The following is a 17,202-nucleotide window of genomic DNA, read 5'->3' as shown; positions in this document are numbered from 1 at the left end:
CAGATTTTTATTTCACACTCATATCAACATTGGTCATATCTCAGATTTTTTCCTTGGTCCAAGGAACAATCGAACATGTGCACAGTCCTATAGAATATCATGGGTAAGAGGGCTGAAGCCCTGCTCCATGTAGCACAAGCAATCGGATGATCGCAGCTTCTAGTCTCCCATGGAGATTATTGAAGCAAGTAAGAAAAATCATTTAAAAAATATAAAAGATCAAATCACCCCCCCATTTGCCCCATTCAAAATAAAACAAAAAAAAAATACACATATTTGGCATTGCCGGATTCAGAATTGCCCAAACTACCAATATATAAAAAGAATTAATCCGATCCATAAACGGTGTAATAAGAAAAAAGTAAAAACGCCAGAATTACGTTTTTTAGTCACCACAACATTGCATTAAAATGCAATAACGGGAGATCAAAAACTTGTATATGCACCAAAATAGTATCATTAAGAACGTTAGCTCAGCACGCAAAAAATAAGCCCCACCCAACCCGATATCACGAAAAATGGAAACGCTAAGGGTCTCGGAAAGTGACAACATTTTATTTTTATTTTTTTTTAAACAAACTTTGGATTTTTATTTTTCACCACTTAAATAAAAAATAACCTATACATGTTTGGTATCTACAAACTCATAATGACCTGGAGAATCAAAATGGCAACTCAGTTTTAGCATTTAGTGAACATGGTAAAATAGCAAAACAAAAAACTATTGTGGAATTGCACTTTTTTTGCAAATTCACTTCATTTTTAATTTGTTTTCCCGTTTTTCAGTACACGATATGACAAAACCAATGGTGTTGTTCAAAAGTACAACTCATTCTGAAAAAAAACAAGCCCTTACATAGCCATATTGACTTAAAAAAAAGTTATGGCTCTGGGAAGAAGTGGAGCAAAAAAAACCAGAAACTCAAAAAAGGAAAAACCCGAAGTCGCGAAGGGGTTAAGTAAGCAGCATTATGCTTTGTATTATAACTTCATGGCATGTTAAAATTCAGTAACATTGAGCTTGATGCTTTGCAATTACCAATTGCTTACTTTGTGGAGACTTAAAGGCCAAGTGCAATTTTCAAAACTGTATTTGCTACATACTGTATTACAGTCTATGTTATTGAATGGGTGAAATCCCCGACAAACTCCACCTAAAAATCTGCTGCAGAATCTGCACATTTTGCAGCAGATTTAAGACCACAGAATAGTTGTAACCGAATAATCACACAATTGTTATGATGAAAATGTTGTCAGCATAGACAATGGAAGATGAACTGTAGACTCAAATATCAAGTGTGAGATCTCTAAATATATTGACCATGTGTGTGCCAGTTACTAAACCTGATACTTTGGGTTTCTTTTTCTTTGTCCCCAGAAACATGAAGATGAAAGTGAAGCTTGGCTACACAGACAGGTAAGACAAAAACGACAAATGAAAACCTTTCCTTACATGATATGTAAAGTCGCACCCTACTGTCTTGATATATGATATGATATGAAGCATACCGTGTCCTCTGATGCTGAGCTTCACAAGAAAACAGGAGTGCCCAGTAAAGATGGCAGATGGTGCATTGGTCTAAATTGTGCCGTGATCTCAGCGTATCAGTAGTTACTTATATGATTTGAAGCCTCATCCTTAAACAGTATATATTTGGTAGTGCTATTTTTTTCACAAAATTAAAATCATTTGTGTCTTTAAGGCTAAAGGGGTTGTTCAGTCTTTTGCTGAATCCTCCCATGACCACAGCTATCAGACTAGACATGAATTGAGTGAAATCTAAGCATGTGCAATTTATACATGTGTCCACTGATAACATTCCTGCAGCGGTTTTCATTATAATTAGGAATGAGCAGACCCGTGGAAGTTCGGGTTCATCAGGTTCAGCCAAACTACAGTTGAAAGTTCGGTTCGGTATCCAAACTTGACCCTGAACCCAATAAAGTATACACAGAGGCATTTTCCTACAGTACTCCCACAGGCAGTGGTGCAGAGTACACACAGAGGCTTTTTGGCACAGTACTCCCACATGCGGCATTTCAGAGTACACAGAGAGGATTTTTGGCACAGTACTCTTACAGGCAGTGGTGCAGAGTATACACAGAGGCTTTTTGCCACAGTACTCTCACAGGCAGTGGAGAAGAGTACACACAGAGGCTTTTTGGCACAGCACTCCCACAGGTGGGAGTGCAGAGTACACACAGAGGCTTAAAGGCACAGTAATCCCATAGATATGGGTGCAGAGTATACAAAGCAGACTTTTGTCACAGTACTCCCAAAGATATGATTGCATACTACCCACAGTGATTTTTTGGAACAGTACTCCCACTCAGACACGTGCAGAGCACACACAGCGGCTTTCTGGCAGAGCATGAGCATGCATTCTAATTTTGTCCCTCACTTAAGCTGCATCCCTTGTCCCTAAATTAATCAGAGCAGAATGGCAGTGGCATTCTTGATCCGGCATTTATACAGGCATGGCTGTGATGGTTCCGGAAGTGCCCACAGCCTAAAAGCTTGTTGATTGGCTGTGCTGCAGCCTTTCAACAAACTTTATTAAGCATCCGAACCCATACAGCAAACAGGACATCCTGTTAAAAATCCATGTTCAGGGTTTGGTGCCAGACACTAGGTGTCTGGTATGGACCTCGAACATTACATTTCAGGTTCGCTCATCCCTAATTATAATCCTAGAAAGCAAATCTGCATAACTCTATATCCATATGGAAGAGATGCTTACAGAAGTAGACAGATTTGCCATTTAAGGCCGGCGTCACACTGGCATTTTAAACGGCCGAGTGCAATGCGATAAAAAAATCGCATTGTACTCGGACCAATGTTCAGCTATTGGACAGCTCCCACCAGCCAACTTTTTGTTGGCTGTTTTCCTCGGTCTGAGACAATCGCAACATGCTGTGATTGTCTCGGACTGAGGCAAATTCTCGGCTCACTCGCACCCATATAAGCCTATGGGTGCGAGTGAGATAACGCACATCACTTGGATATCATCCGAGTGATGTGCATTATAAGCGGACCCCAGCAATGGAGGAGATGGAGAAATTCATTTCTCCGCCTCCTCTGCAGCTGTGCTCCGATCCTCCCTGTGCGAGAGATCAGAGCACAGACGCATGACACTCGGCTCCTGCTCTGCTGCGAGCAGGAGCTGAGTGTCATTAGCATATCGCATCCGATGCTCTCGCATCCGATGCAATATGCCAGTGTGACGCCGGCCTAAGAGTAAACAAGTGATGGTGGCCGTATTATCATTCAACTGGTCCAGAATCAGAAGGGAATGTAATTTAAATTTGACACGATTAACCAGAAAAGGATAACAATGTTCCATGTTAGTTCAACAAATTTTGCATAAATCAATATTGTGAGCAAATATAATGCATTTTATAATATATGCAAAAAATATGGTACTTTCTCCACTTATGAGCCACTTCCTTTCATCTTCAATTAATCCTGCACTCTGGAAAAACTGATGAAATCCACTCTGCTAATGATAAATTTAATAGCTAGCTCACTGAGGGATCAGATTATAATGTCCTATTGATATCTATGAAGAGTGGATGGGGAAGGGAAGAGCAGAGTGAGAGAGATTCAGGCATTTACATGATATACGTGATTTTTTTTGTGTTTTTCTATTTTTGGGACACATTATACTCTCTCTGATGGGGGTTGTAGAGCTAAAACATGGACATTTGTAGTACAAATCAAGATAGACTAGCAGATTAGTTCAGGTATGTCATCTATTAACAAAACATCCTCAATCACTAAAATTCAGACAAAATGCCCAATTCTTTAACCAAAGTGGTCTCTTCATAATACGTCAAGGATATTTAACAGTTAATCTATAGTCGAAAGATATAGCTTCAATTAGTGGATGTCATGTAGCATGGTTATGGATTAATATGGCACACAGATATGATACAATGAATTAGTATTTCTCAAATTCTAATTATTCTACACTAATTCAAGGAAAAAATAATTTGAACATAATGAACTTCAGTTTTTTCTATGTATATTTCGGTGCGGGAATAATGAGTTTCTATTAGATTAAGTGTCGGTTGCTTTAAATTGTAAAAGTAAAATAAAAACTGCATACCTTAGTGCAGTGTTCCCCAACTCCGGTCCTCAAGAGCCACCAACAGGTCATGTTTTCAGGATTTCCTTAGTATTGCAAAGGTGCTAATTGCATCACCTGGACAAGCAAGCATTCAATCACCTGTGCAATTCTAAGGAAATCCTGAAAACAAGACCTGTTGGTGGCTCTTGAGGACTGGAGTTGGGGAACACTGCCTTAGTGAATGGCATGTTATGCTGAGGCTGGTGTACTTTCTTTTCAAAAGTCATGTCAGAATGGCTGTTTCATCATGATATTAAAATGAACATTTTATGAGTCCTAGTGTATTCTAGAGACGCTCACACGGCCTGACTGACAGCTGCAGCTTGTACTGAGAAATGAGATTCCAGCTGCATCAAAGAGGAGAAACGCTGACGAGCTGTCAATCAGACTAGGTGGGTGGAGATTTAGCAGCAGAGAGGCGGGACACTGAGGAGCTTGTCAATATGGCTAGTGAGCACTCCCATCAACATTTGCATCTTCTTAATACATTGCAGTCATTATATTATATAGCACTGTGAACTTACAATTGCTCATTTTGCCTTTCTACCCAATTAATTCTTCTGTTTTCCATTAGGTCTATGATATCACATGATAAAAAGCTGACTAGCTGAATCCTTATAAGCTCTATGTAGAAACAGGAGGTCAATTTTACCTGCATGACTCATGAGTCACTGCAAAAGTCCCTAGCAGGAGGGAGGAGTGGAGCAGCTGTGCCAGGAGTTGAGAATAGGAATGATAAATGCAGAGATAAGAGATTCCTGTTTCTATATAGAGCAGATAAAACAGAAGACTTAACTAGGTAGAAAGGCAAAATGAGCAATTGTAACTACACTATGCTGTATGATGACTTCAGGTGTTTTTGCTGCGTTATTTTGCTACTTTTTATGCTAATTTTCAGCTTCTTTTTCCAATTCCATCAAAGCCTATGAGATTTCAGAAATCTCATGCACAGATATTGGGTTTTTTTTGTTTTCGGTATTTTGTGAATTGCTTGGTTTTTTTTGGACATATGTATGTCACTTCTTTCAGCTTTTTTCAGCCATTGACTTGAATGAGTGGTGAAAAAGTGCTGTAAAAATACACCAAAAACACAGGTATCAAGTTTTGCTGCGTTTTTTGTGCCAAAACCCGATTCTATGGACTAGGACTTTTTTTTTTTTGCAATGCAAAACTTTATCAGCATGCACAAGAGACAAATCTAGCATGCCAGAACCGCCAAAAATGCACGAAAAGCCATGAACCAAGGAAACACCAAGGAAAACATGCTTTTTTCTGCAGCTTCTGTTCTGTCACGAGATCAGGTTTTTCTCAGAATAGAAATACTGAAAAAAACGCCTATTGTGAACTTACCCTAACATGGCTGACATACACTGACTGGAGAAGAAGGCAGAGACACTGACATCAGAGCTTACATCAGAGGTGAGCTTGAGGGAGAGAGGGAGGACAAAGTTCCAAAAAAAGCTAACCTTATTGCATAGCAATGTAATGCCGACAATTCAATGACAATACAATACTGTACGATTCCCAAGTCATAGGACATGACACCCACCATTGCTCCATTTACATAAGAGACTGAAAAATCCTGTTATTGGGTTCTGTGTTGGTCCCAGTGGTTGTTATGCCAATGATATTTAATTTATATTACCTACCCTGTAAATAGTGAGGATAACCCTTTAAAGTCAAATTTGATACAGGAATTTTTACAATATGATACTCTTAAACATTGATGAAACCGCGAAATGAGCTCAGAATAGAGAGCTCTACAGAACTAAGAAAATTGGCAAGCGTGGTATTCATTTGCTCTGGCAAAACACGACATGCCAAACTAAGTACTCTCTTTTATCCAGTGCCTGAGGGTCAACTGCTAGGTGATGAATAGAGGCCCCTGAGGGTGAGGGATAGAAGACACTCCCTTATGACTGTATGAATTTTTTTTTCTACGGGTTAAAATCCACTATCGATAAGGAGAAATATCCTGTCAAAGTGTCCTGGTGATTTAATCCTCATTTCCAGAATAATGTTAGGTCACTGATGCTGCGGGACCACTTTAAAGGGGATGTCCAGTCTAAAATGAAAAGTCTGCATTGTCACTCTGCAGAATTGTGAATTTTGCCAGTACGTGCACTATGCGCTGTGAGGATTTGCCAATGTCTGCCCTGGGAATGGCGGTCAGGTAGAACCCATCTTACAGGCACAGCCTCATTCAATACCGGGCAGAAATCATCTATTGGGTGTGACCTTACGCAATGCCAGACAGAGACCATCTATTGGGCGTGACCTTATGCAATGCCAGGCAGAGACCATCTATTGGGCGCAACCTTAGGCAATGCCAGGCAGAGACCATCTATTGGGCACAGCCTTACGCAATGCCAGGCAGAGACCATCTATTGGGCGCGATCTTATGCAATGCCAGGCAGAGACCATCTATTGGGTGCGGCCTTACGCAATGCCAGACAGAGACCATCTATTGGGCGTGACCTTATGCAATGCCAGGCAGAGACCATCTATTGGGCGCAACCTTACGCAATGCCAGGCAGAGACCATCTATTGGGCACAGCCTTACGCAATGCCAGGCAGAGACCATCTATTGGGCACGATCTTATGCAATGCCAGGCAGAGACCATCTATTGGGTGCGGCCTTACGCAATGCCAGGCAGAGACCATCTATTGGGTGCAGCCTTACGCAATGCCAGGCAGAGACCATCTATTGGGCGTGACCTTACGCAATGCCAGGCAGAGACCATCTACTGGGCGTGACCTTACACAATGCCAGGCAGAGACCATCTATTGGGCACACCCTTATGCAATGCCAGGCAGAGACCATCTATTGGGCGCGACCTTACGCAATGCCAGGCAGAGACCATCTATTGGGCGCGGCCTTACGCAAAGCCAGGCAGAGACCATCTATTGGGCGCGACCTTACGCAATGCCAGGCAGAAACTGTCTATTGTGCGCAACCTCACTTAATATAAGTGTACTGAGCGAGGCTGTGCCTACTGGATGGGTTCTGCCCTGGAGTATGCATATCTCACACCTGACCACTGTTCCCACCGTAGACACCGGTGAATCCTTGTAGTGCACAGTGCATGCACTGGGGGTTTCACAACTCTGCAGGCACACAGAGTTACTGCAGACTTTTTATTTTAGACTGGAGAACCCTATTAATGACTCGATGTTACCATGCTATGATGGCGCTCGTATGACATTACTCCATTGAGAGGAAGCTTTATGCAATCAAACTAATCACAAGGCCTTCATTCATTCCTCTACCTTGTCTCCTCAATATGGGCTGTCCTTGGTCAAAAACATTGTTTCTAATTAAAAAAAATGCCAACAAAATCTGGAACTCTGCATGGTAGAAATCGCCAATACATTTACTTCGACAACATAATTTTGACAGAATACAGCTGAATCCTTCATATTTTCTTCGCTGATAATTGCCATTATGACTTTCCATTTTCTTATCTTATACTAACAAAATTCTAGTTTACTGTGTGGGAGTTTGCTTTCTGTATGAATGTCTCACTTTTTGCCCAATTAGAATGTCACATGAGCTTCTGTAAGATCGAATTCATTGTAAAGTTGATGTGACAGGGGCTTACATTTTTGTTGCAGCTACATATTACCGGCGTGGCATCATTAGACTGGGAGAAATGAGACTACAGTATATGGGTAATAACAGTTAACACTGCACAATTGTTTTTCACACAGCTCTGCTTCAAGTGTTTAGCTGAGCCATTAGACTATTGATTTTTGCCTCATGAATGCTAAAGCTTCTATCTTGTCTGTATTTCAGAACGAGCAGCCGATCTTCTCGAAGGACGGCAGAAAGTTCTTCTTTGTGAGAGCAATTCCGCAGTTAGGTCGTGGGAAATTTCACCATATTGCCGTTTCTTCATCACAAGTAAGTCATTGCTTTGCGGTACGGCTCACAAAATGACTAGCGACTGAAGAGATTGTTCTTATTATACTAAAAGTGCTGCTGTTTGGGAATTGTATGAGAGTTTATGAAATTTGTCCAAACCTAGCAATGTAACACCAAGAGCAAAAGGCTTTACACGCAGCCGTGTTTTAATTAAAATAATATTTTTTATTAAAGAACTTCATAAAAAATATATATTAAAACCGTAAGACAAATGCCACAAATACAAGAATTTTTTTTTTTAGGTGGGTACACCCAGGCCTTTAAATAATCCTCACAACCAAAACAAAGTATGTAAACACATGAATCACATATAAAATGTTTTAACCTATTATGCACACACAATACGTTGCTCCATTAATTGTAATATAGTAAGAGAGGATAAATCTTCAGCATATCAGAGAGTACATGGTATAGGAGACACAACAAAAACACACCATGACATACAGGTACGGACTGGGGATGAAATTCAGCCCTGGCATTTGAAATCACTCAGGCCCATGCTGTCACTGCTGTCTCCGTCCCCAAGCACCAGAAGGGATATATTACTAATGTTACCCTGGATGGAGGAAAGCAAGATTTACTACAAGACCAATATTTCTAATGATACCCATGGCCTGCTGGGGTAAGTGACGGAGCCAGCAACTTTATGCTCCTACACAACTCTTGACAGTATGGGTATCTTGAGAACACCGATTCTGTTAACAACGTAGCAGACAAGGCAGCCCATGACCAGACAGGCCCTTCTGGCATTTGCCAGAATTGCCAAATAGCCAGTCCAGCCCTGATGACATACATAGACCCCTATTCTTAGGCCGGGGTCACACTTGCGAGTGCAATGCCATGAACTCGCCTCAATACCCAGCACTGCCGCCGACACTCGGGACCGGAGCATTCAGCTGCATAGAAATGCATGCAACCACATGCTTCGGTTCCGAGTTCCGGCAGGGTATTGAGGTGAGAGACTCACGCGAGTTTCTCGCATTGCACTTGTAAGTGTGACCCCGGCCTAAGAATAGAGGTCTATGTATGTCATGATGTGTTTCTGTTGTATCTCCTATACCATGTACTCTCTGATATGCTGAAGATTTATCCTCTCTTACTATATTACAATTAATGGAGCAACTTATTGTGTGTGCATAATAGGTTAAAACATTTTATATGTGATTCATGTGCATACATACTTTGTTTTGGTTGTGAGGATTATTTAAAGTCCTGGGTGCACCCACCTAAAAATTTTTCTTGTACCTGTGGCATTTGTCTTAGGGTTTTAATATATATTTTTTATGAAAATCTTTAATAAAAATTATTATTTTAATTAAAACACGGCTGTGTGTAAAGCCTTTGGCTTTTGGTGTTAGGCCGGCGTCACACTTGGCGTAAGACAATACGCCACATATTATACGTCTGTACTACGCGTTCAATACGCCAAAATGTCTCCGTAATCGACTTCCGTAGTTATTGCGTTGCTTAGGTGTGTCAGCGTATTTTGCGCATGGCATCCTCCGTATGTAATCCGTATGGCATCCGTACTGCGATATTTTCTCGCAGGCTTGCAAAACCGACATCTAATGGATTTATGTGCTCAAATGTTCGGGAAAACATATATACAGTATATATATATATATATATATATATATATATATATATATATATATATATATATATGTCATTGAGACACATATAAATATTCTGTATTTATATTTCATTCAGCGCGATATCTGTGAAAAGCCGGTAATTCAATTGCCGGCTTCTCATTTCTCCTGCCTAAACCCGACATGATATGAGACATGGTTTTCATACAGTAAACCATCTCATATCCCTTTTTTTTTTGCATATTCCACACTACTAATGTTAGTAGTGTGTATGTGCAAAATTTCAGCGCTGTAGCTGCTAAAATAAAGGGTTAAATGGCGGAAAAAATTGGCGTGGGCTCCCGCGCAATTTTCTCCGCCAGAGTGGTAACGCCAGTGACTGAGGGCAGATATTAATAGCCAGGAGAGGGTCCATGGTTATTGGCCCCCCCTGGCTACAAAACATCTGCCCCCAGCCACCCCAGAAAAGGCACATCTGGAAGATGTGCCTATTCTGGCACTTGGCCACTCTCTTCCCACTCCCGTGTAGCGGTGGGATATGGGGTAATGAAGGGTTAATGCCACCTTGCTATTGTAAGGTGACATTAAGCCAGATTAATAATGGAGAGGCGTCAATTATGACACCTATCCATTATTAATTCAATTGTCTGAAAGAGTTAGGGTACCGTCACACAGTACCATTTTGATCGCTACGACGGTACGATTCGTGACGTTCTAGCGATATCGTTACGATATCGCAGTGTCTGACACGCAGCAGCGATCAGGGATCCTGCTGAGAATCGTACGTCGTAGCAGATCGTTTGGAACTTTCTTTCGTCGCTTGATCACCCGCTGACATCGCTGGATCGTTGTGTGTGACAGCGATCCAGCGATGTGTTCGCTTGTAACCAGGGTAAACATCGGGTAACTAAGCGCAGGGCCGCGCTTAGTAACCCGATGTTTACCCTGGTTACAAGCGTAAACGTAAAAAAAACAAACAGTACATACTTACATTCCGGTGTCTGTCCTCCGGCGTCTCAGCTTCTCTCCACTGTGTGAGCGCTAGCCGGCCGGAAAGCGAGCACAGTGGTGACGTCTGACGTCACCGCTGTGCTTTCCGGCTATGGCGCTTACACAGTGGAGAGAAGCAGAACGCCGGGGACAGACACCGGAATGTAAGTATGTACTGTTTGTTTTTTTTATGTTAACGCTGGTAACCAGGGTAAACATCGGGTTACTAAGCGCGGCCCTGCACTTAGTTACCCGATGTTTACCCTGGTTACCCGGGGACTTCGGCATCGCTCCAGCGCCGTGATTGCAACGTGTGACCGCAGTCTACGACGCTGGAGCGATATTCATACGATCGCTGCGACGTCACGGATCGTGCCGTCGTAGCGATTAAAATGGTACTGTGTGACGGTACCCTTAAAAAACACACACACACATGAATAAAAAGTATTTTAATGAAAGAAACAAACAGGTTGTTTTAGTATTTTATTGCTCTCTCAATCCATCAGGAACACCCTCGCTTTGCAAAATAATAAACACACAAGATACATACCTTCTGATGTCCTATCACGTCCCACGAGGTAATCCATCTGAAGGGGTTAACTAATATTACAGGCAGGAGCTGCGATAAACCACTCGCTCGTGCCTGTAATCCCCGGGTGCTGAAAGGAAAGCAGTGATCTATACTTACATTGAGTCGCGGTGATGCGCCCTCTACTGGATGTCCTCATATGACCTGGAGCGTGGGAAAAAGTTCCCAGGCTGCAGTTCATGAGGACATCCACCAGAGGGCGCATCACCGCGACTCAATGTAAGTATAGATCACTGCTTTCCTTTCAGCACCCGGGGATTACAGGCACGAGCGAGTGGTTTATCGCAGCTCCTGCCTGTAATATTAGTTAACCTCTTCAGATGGATTATGTCGTGGGACGTGATAGGACATCAGAAGGTATGTATCTTGTGTGTTTATTATTTTGCAAAGCGAGGGTGTTCCTGATGGATTGAGAGAGCAATAAAATACTAAAACAACCTGTTTGTTTCTTTCATTAAAATACTTTTTATTCATGTGTGTGTGTGTTTTTTAACCCTTTCAGACAATTGGATTAATAATGGATAGGTGTCATAATTGACGCCTCTCCATTATTAATCTGGCTTAATGTCACCTTACAATAGCAAGGTGGCATTAACCCTTCATTACCCCATATCCCACCGCTACACGGGAGTGGGAAGAGAGTGGCCAAGTGCCAGAATAGGCGCATCTTCCAGATGTGCCTTTTCTGGGGTGGCTGGGGGCAGATGTTTTTAGCCACGGGGGGGCCAATAACCATGGACCCTCTCCTGGCTATTAATATCTGCCCTCAGTCACTGGCTTTACCACTCTGGCGGAGAAAATTGCGCGGGAGCCCACGCCAATTTTTTCCGCCATTTAACCCTTTATTTTAGCAGCTACAGCGCCCAAATTTTGCATACACACACTACTAACATTAGTAGTGTGGAATATGCAAAAAAAATGGGGCTATGAGATGGTTTACTGTATGTAAACCATGTCTCATATCCTGTCGGGTTTAGGCAGGAGAAATGAAAAGCCGGCAATTGAATTACCGACTTTTCACTAAAACCGCTGCGTATATCTCGCAAGTCACACTGCTGGTCCGTGTGGAATCCGTATTTTTCTCGCCCCCATAGACTTTCATTGGCGATTTTTTTTGCGCAATACGCTGACAAACGCAGCATGCTGCGATTTTGTACGCCCGTAGAACGCCGTATATTACGGATCCGTAATATACGGCTGATGGGACGAGACCCATTGAGAATCATTGTGCCGTATGTAATGCGAGTTTTACACACGTAGTTTCTGCGCTCTTACGTCCGTAAAACACCCATGTGTGACGCCGGCCTTATATTGTATTTCTGTTTTACGGCCTAATCTATGCAGGATAATAGTTGGTGTATTTAAACCTAGCAATGGAAGAAAATAATGATAGCCCACCTTTCCCATCCCCTGCTGTTCCAGGATAACTGCCCTGGTGGTCCGCACATGTCCGATACGATGATTGATGTATGGTAATGCTTCAGCGATAACATGCAGTACATGCCAGAATCACTGCTGAGACCAGTGATTGGCTGCAGCATTCATGTGAGTCGTACATGACCAGCTGCAGGACCGTCGGGAACCTCCAGGGAAGCGCTGGAGTAGTGGGGGATTTGAAAGATTTTATCATGTGAACACATTGCCTGGTGTTAGGGTACCGTCACACTAAGCGACGCTGCAGCGATACAGACAACGATGCCGATCGCTGCAGCGTCACTGTTTGGTCGCTGGAGAGCTGTCACACAGACCGCTCTCCAGCGACCAACGATGCCGAGGTCCCTGGGTAACCAGGGTAAACATCGGGTTGCTAAGCGCAGGGCCGCGCTTAGTAACCCGATGTTTACCCTGGTTACCAGTGTAAAATGTAAAAAACCAAACAGTACATACTCACCTTCGCGTCCCCCGGCGTCCGCTTCCTGCACTGACTGAGTGCCGGCCCTAACAGCAGAGCGGTGACGTCACCGCTATGCTGTGCTTTCACTTTATGGCCAGCGCTCTGTCAGTGCAGGAAGCGGACGACGGGGGACGCGAAGGTGAGTATGTACTGTTTGTTTTTTTACATTTTACACTGGTAACCAGGGTAAACATCGGGTTACTAAGCGCGGCCCTGCGCTTAGTAACCCGATATTTACCCTGGTTACCAGTGTAAAACATCGCTGGTATCGTTGCTTTTGCTGTCAAACACAACGATACATGCCGATCTGACGACCAAATAAAGTTCTGAACTTTAATCAATGACCAGCGATATCACAGCAGGATCCTGATCGCTGCTGCGTGTCAAACACAACGATATCGCTATCCAGGACGCTGCAACGTCACGGATCACTAGCGATATCGTTTAGTGTGACGGTACCTTTAGGCAATTTTCATATCATTACGGAAAATCCCTTTAATTCATGGAGACCTACCAGAGAGCTTAGATTAGAAAGAAAGACTAAAGGTACCGTCACACTAAACGATATCGCTAGCGATCCGTGATGTTGCAGCGTCCTGGCTAGCGATATCATTGTGTTTGACACGCAGCAGCGATCAGGATCCTGCTGTGATATCGCTGGTCGTTGATTAAAGTTCAGAACTTTATTTGGTCGTCAGATCGCCGTGTATCGCTGTGTTTGACAGAAAAAGCAACGATACTAGCGATGTTTTACAATGGTAACCAGGGTAAATATCGGGTTACTAAGCGCAGGGCCGCGCTTAGTAACCCGATGTTTACCCTGGTTACCAGTGTAAAATGTAAAAAAAACAAACAGTACATACTCACTCTCGCGTCCCCCGCCGTCCGCTTCCTGCACTGACTGAGCACCGGCCATAAAGTGAAAGCACAGCACAGCGGTGACATCACCGCTCTGCTGTTAGGGCCGGCACTCAGTCAGTGCAGGAAGCGGAAGCCGGGGGACGCGAATGTAAGTATGTAGTGTTTGTTTTTTTACATTTTACACTGGTAACGAGGGTAAACATCGGGTTACTAAGCACGGCCCTGCGCTTAGCAACCCGATGTTAACCCTGGTTACCCAGGGACCTCGGCATTGTTGGTCGCTGGAGAGCCGTCTGTGTGACAGCTATCCAGCGACCAAACAGCGACGCTGCAGCGATCGGCATCGTAGTCTGTATCGCTGCAGCGTCGCTTAGTGTGAAGGTACCTTAACAGGTTTATAAAGGACAGGTTTATAAAGGACAGGATTGGAAAGGACAGGATTGGAAAGGACAGGATTAGAAAGGACAGGATTAGAAAGGACAGGATTAGAAAGGACAGGATTAGAAAGGACAGGATTAGAAAGAGATAGCTTTTTTTGAGGGTAGGGTCACACTACTGTTTTCTCCACTTTTGAGAAAAACAGTCCGATTACTATGATCAAACTTTGGTCAGTGTGTGATCAGAGAGGCATCACTTTCTCTTGGACGTGGACAGAAAAAAAAGAAAAAGAAAGTTTCTCCACTTCTCCATTCTGTCCGCCAATGAAAATCAGTCATATGAGTGTATTCCAAATTTTTTTCATGGACCCATAAACTTGCATTACTGATTTTGATCTGACATTAAGATCAAAATCACACATGTCTCCGATTTTTTTTCTCTGGAGCACTTAGTAGTCCAAGGAAAAAAAATTGGCCATGTGCACAGACACAAAGAATATCACAAGTACAAGAGCTATATGTGAAAACCATGAATAACACTGTTATGAGAAAATCTGTGGTGTGCACGAGCCCTTAGAGACAGCGCCACATCTGTGCCAAATTTGTGTTAGGCCGGTTTCACACGTCAGTGGTTCCGGTACGTGAGGTGACAGTTTCCTCACGTACCAGAGCCACTGACACACGTAGACCCATTAAAATCAATGCATCTGTGCAGATGTCATTGATTTTTTGCGGACCGTGTCTCCGTGTGCTAAACACGGAGACATGTCAGTGTTCGTGGGAGCGCACGTATTACACGGACCCATTAAAGTCAATGGGTCCGTGTAAAACACAGACCTCACACGGACGTTCTCCGTGTGCGGTCCCTGTGGCGTGCAGAAGACAGCGCTACAGTAAGCGCTGTCCCCCCCACATGGTGCTGAAGCCGCGATTCATATCTTCTGTGCAGCAGCGTTTGCTGCATAGAAGATATGAATAATAGTGTTTAAATGAAAGATCTACCTGTCCGCCGCCCCCCCACCCCCTGTGCGCCCCCCCGCTGTTCAGAAAATACTCACCCGCTCCCACGTTGGCTGTCGCTGCTTCCTGGTCTGGCCGCGGCTTCTACTGTATGCGGTCACGTGGGGCCGCTCATTTACAATCATGAATAGTCGGCTCCGCCCCTATGGGAGGTGGAGCCGCCTATTCATGACTGTAAATGAGCGGCCCCACGTGACCGCATACAGTGGAAGCCGCGGCCAGACCAGGAAGGAGCGACAGCCAACGAGGGATGCGGGTGAGTATTTTCTGAACAGCGGGGGGGCGCACAGGGAGTGGGGGGGAGGCGGACACATAGATCTTTCATTTAAACACTATTATTCATATCTTCTATGCAGCAAACGCTGCTGCACAGAAGATATGAATCGCGACTTCAGCACGATGCAGGGGACAGAGCTAAACTTTAGCGCTGTCTCCTGCACGCTCCGTGTGGTACCCACTCGCCACACGGGCGGCACACGTGTGCCGCACGTATGGCCTACGTGAGCTCACGGGCACACGGACACGAATAACTCCGGTACCGATTTTTTCCGGTACCGGAATTATCTGGACGTGTGGGACAGCCCTTAGCTCTATTTGCTTCAATGGATCTGAGCTGAGCTGCAATATCGGTCTTATGCAGGGAACAGGTAGGCAAAGCCAGGTTTAGGCCACGTTCACACGCTCAGTATTTGGTCAGTATTTTAGATCAGTATTTGCAATACAGATCCAGGAGTGGGTGAAAAATGCAGAAGACGTGTTTCTATTATATTTTTCCACTCCTGGTTTTGTCTTACAACAACTGATGTAGAATATGGACCAAATACTGAGCGTGTGAACATGGCCTTTACAAATGGTGTCCCAGACAAAATTCAAAGTGGGGACCCCGAATCTGAAATGCTCCAGCAACAACAACAACGTCATAATGTCATAGACCTTTTAGAGATTGTGCATATAGATGCGACTACATGGCTGTAGCCTCGGTCCTCACTGTGACAATATTCGCATTCATTTGTCACAATTTATTCTGATTTTTTTTTTCTTTTTCATGTCAACCTTTCCATTTATCTTTTAGGCTAACCACAGTAACGACAATTTACAGTCCATTACCTCAGGAGACTGGGATGTTACTGAGATTCTTGCATATGATGAAAAGAATCAAAAAATGTAAGTAGATATTATCAAGCCTATAAGCCTCATATTACTTTTGTAACCGGTACATGAAGCCCATGGTCAGTAACGGCTACGAAAAAGTTTAGAAGTAAATATTGAGGCACATTAACTGACCAGAATTCAGAAAATATGTCTCCGCATACAAAAATGTTGAAAAATCCTCTGGTATTTTATTTTCTATTTTTGTAACAAACTTCGGCAACCTTTATGACATAGGGGGAAGTCATTTTAAAGTGAATGCATAAAGTAGTGTTATCCATAGCAACCATTCTTTCTTAATATTCACTAAATTGAGAACTAGCTGATAAAATAAAAGTCTGCCGTATTACACATTTTTAGGCATGGGGTCTAAGCGGTAACGTTTCTCCTTGTGGAGAGTGACAATTCAAGCCTTGCATGTCAGAGTGAGGAGACTTATAAGCCATGCATGTTCCTCTGGGGAATTAAATATGCAAATTGTCTCTTCAGAGAGGAAGAGAACTAGAGCTCTAGCGCCACCTATTGGAAGTAGCAATCCTAACAGTCAATATCAGTTCTTTAACCAAATTAGATTTCAAACTTTGCACTAATGATGGGGAAACCCCACCCCAGAACACCATGTTTGCAAACTGAGATTCTGGTTTGGCTTTTATCTTAAGTCATATTGCAATACTC

The 17,202-nt window shown here is 43.3% G+C and overlaps 1 protein-coding gene across 3 annotated transcripts in view; it reads left to right on the top strand.

Moving 5' to 3' along the window:
• The window catches only part of DPP6 (dipeptidyl peptidase like 6), a 1,889,424-nt gene that overhangs the window by 1,793,076 nt on the left and 79,146 nt on the right, over positions 1–17,202 (top strand). For all 3 annotated transcript variants that reach the window (XM_077268631.1, XM_077268628.1, XM_077268630.1), the window contains exons 12-14: positions 1,379–1,417; positions 7,927–8,034; positions 16,451–16,542. In XM_077268631.1, the coding sequence (XP_077124746.1) occupies positions 1,379–1,417; positions 7,927–8,034; positions 16,451–16,542 (239 nt within the window). The remainder of the gene's footprint in view (positions 1–1,378; positions 1,418–7,926; positions 8,035–16,450; positions 16,543–17,202) is intronic.

The sequence above is a fragment of the Ranitomeya variabilis genome, chromosome 6 (genome assembly GCF_051348905.1).
Source record: "Ranitomeya variabilis isolate aRanVar5 chromosome 6, aRanVar5.hap1, whole genome shotgun sequence".
Classification (NCBI taxonomy): Eukaryota; Metazoa; Chordata; class Amphibia; order Anura; family Dendrobatidae; genus Ranitomeya; species Ranitomeya variabilis.
The sequence above is the reverse complement of the archived record's forward strand: the minus strand, read 5'-3'. Positions and strand labels throughout refer to the sequence as shown.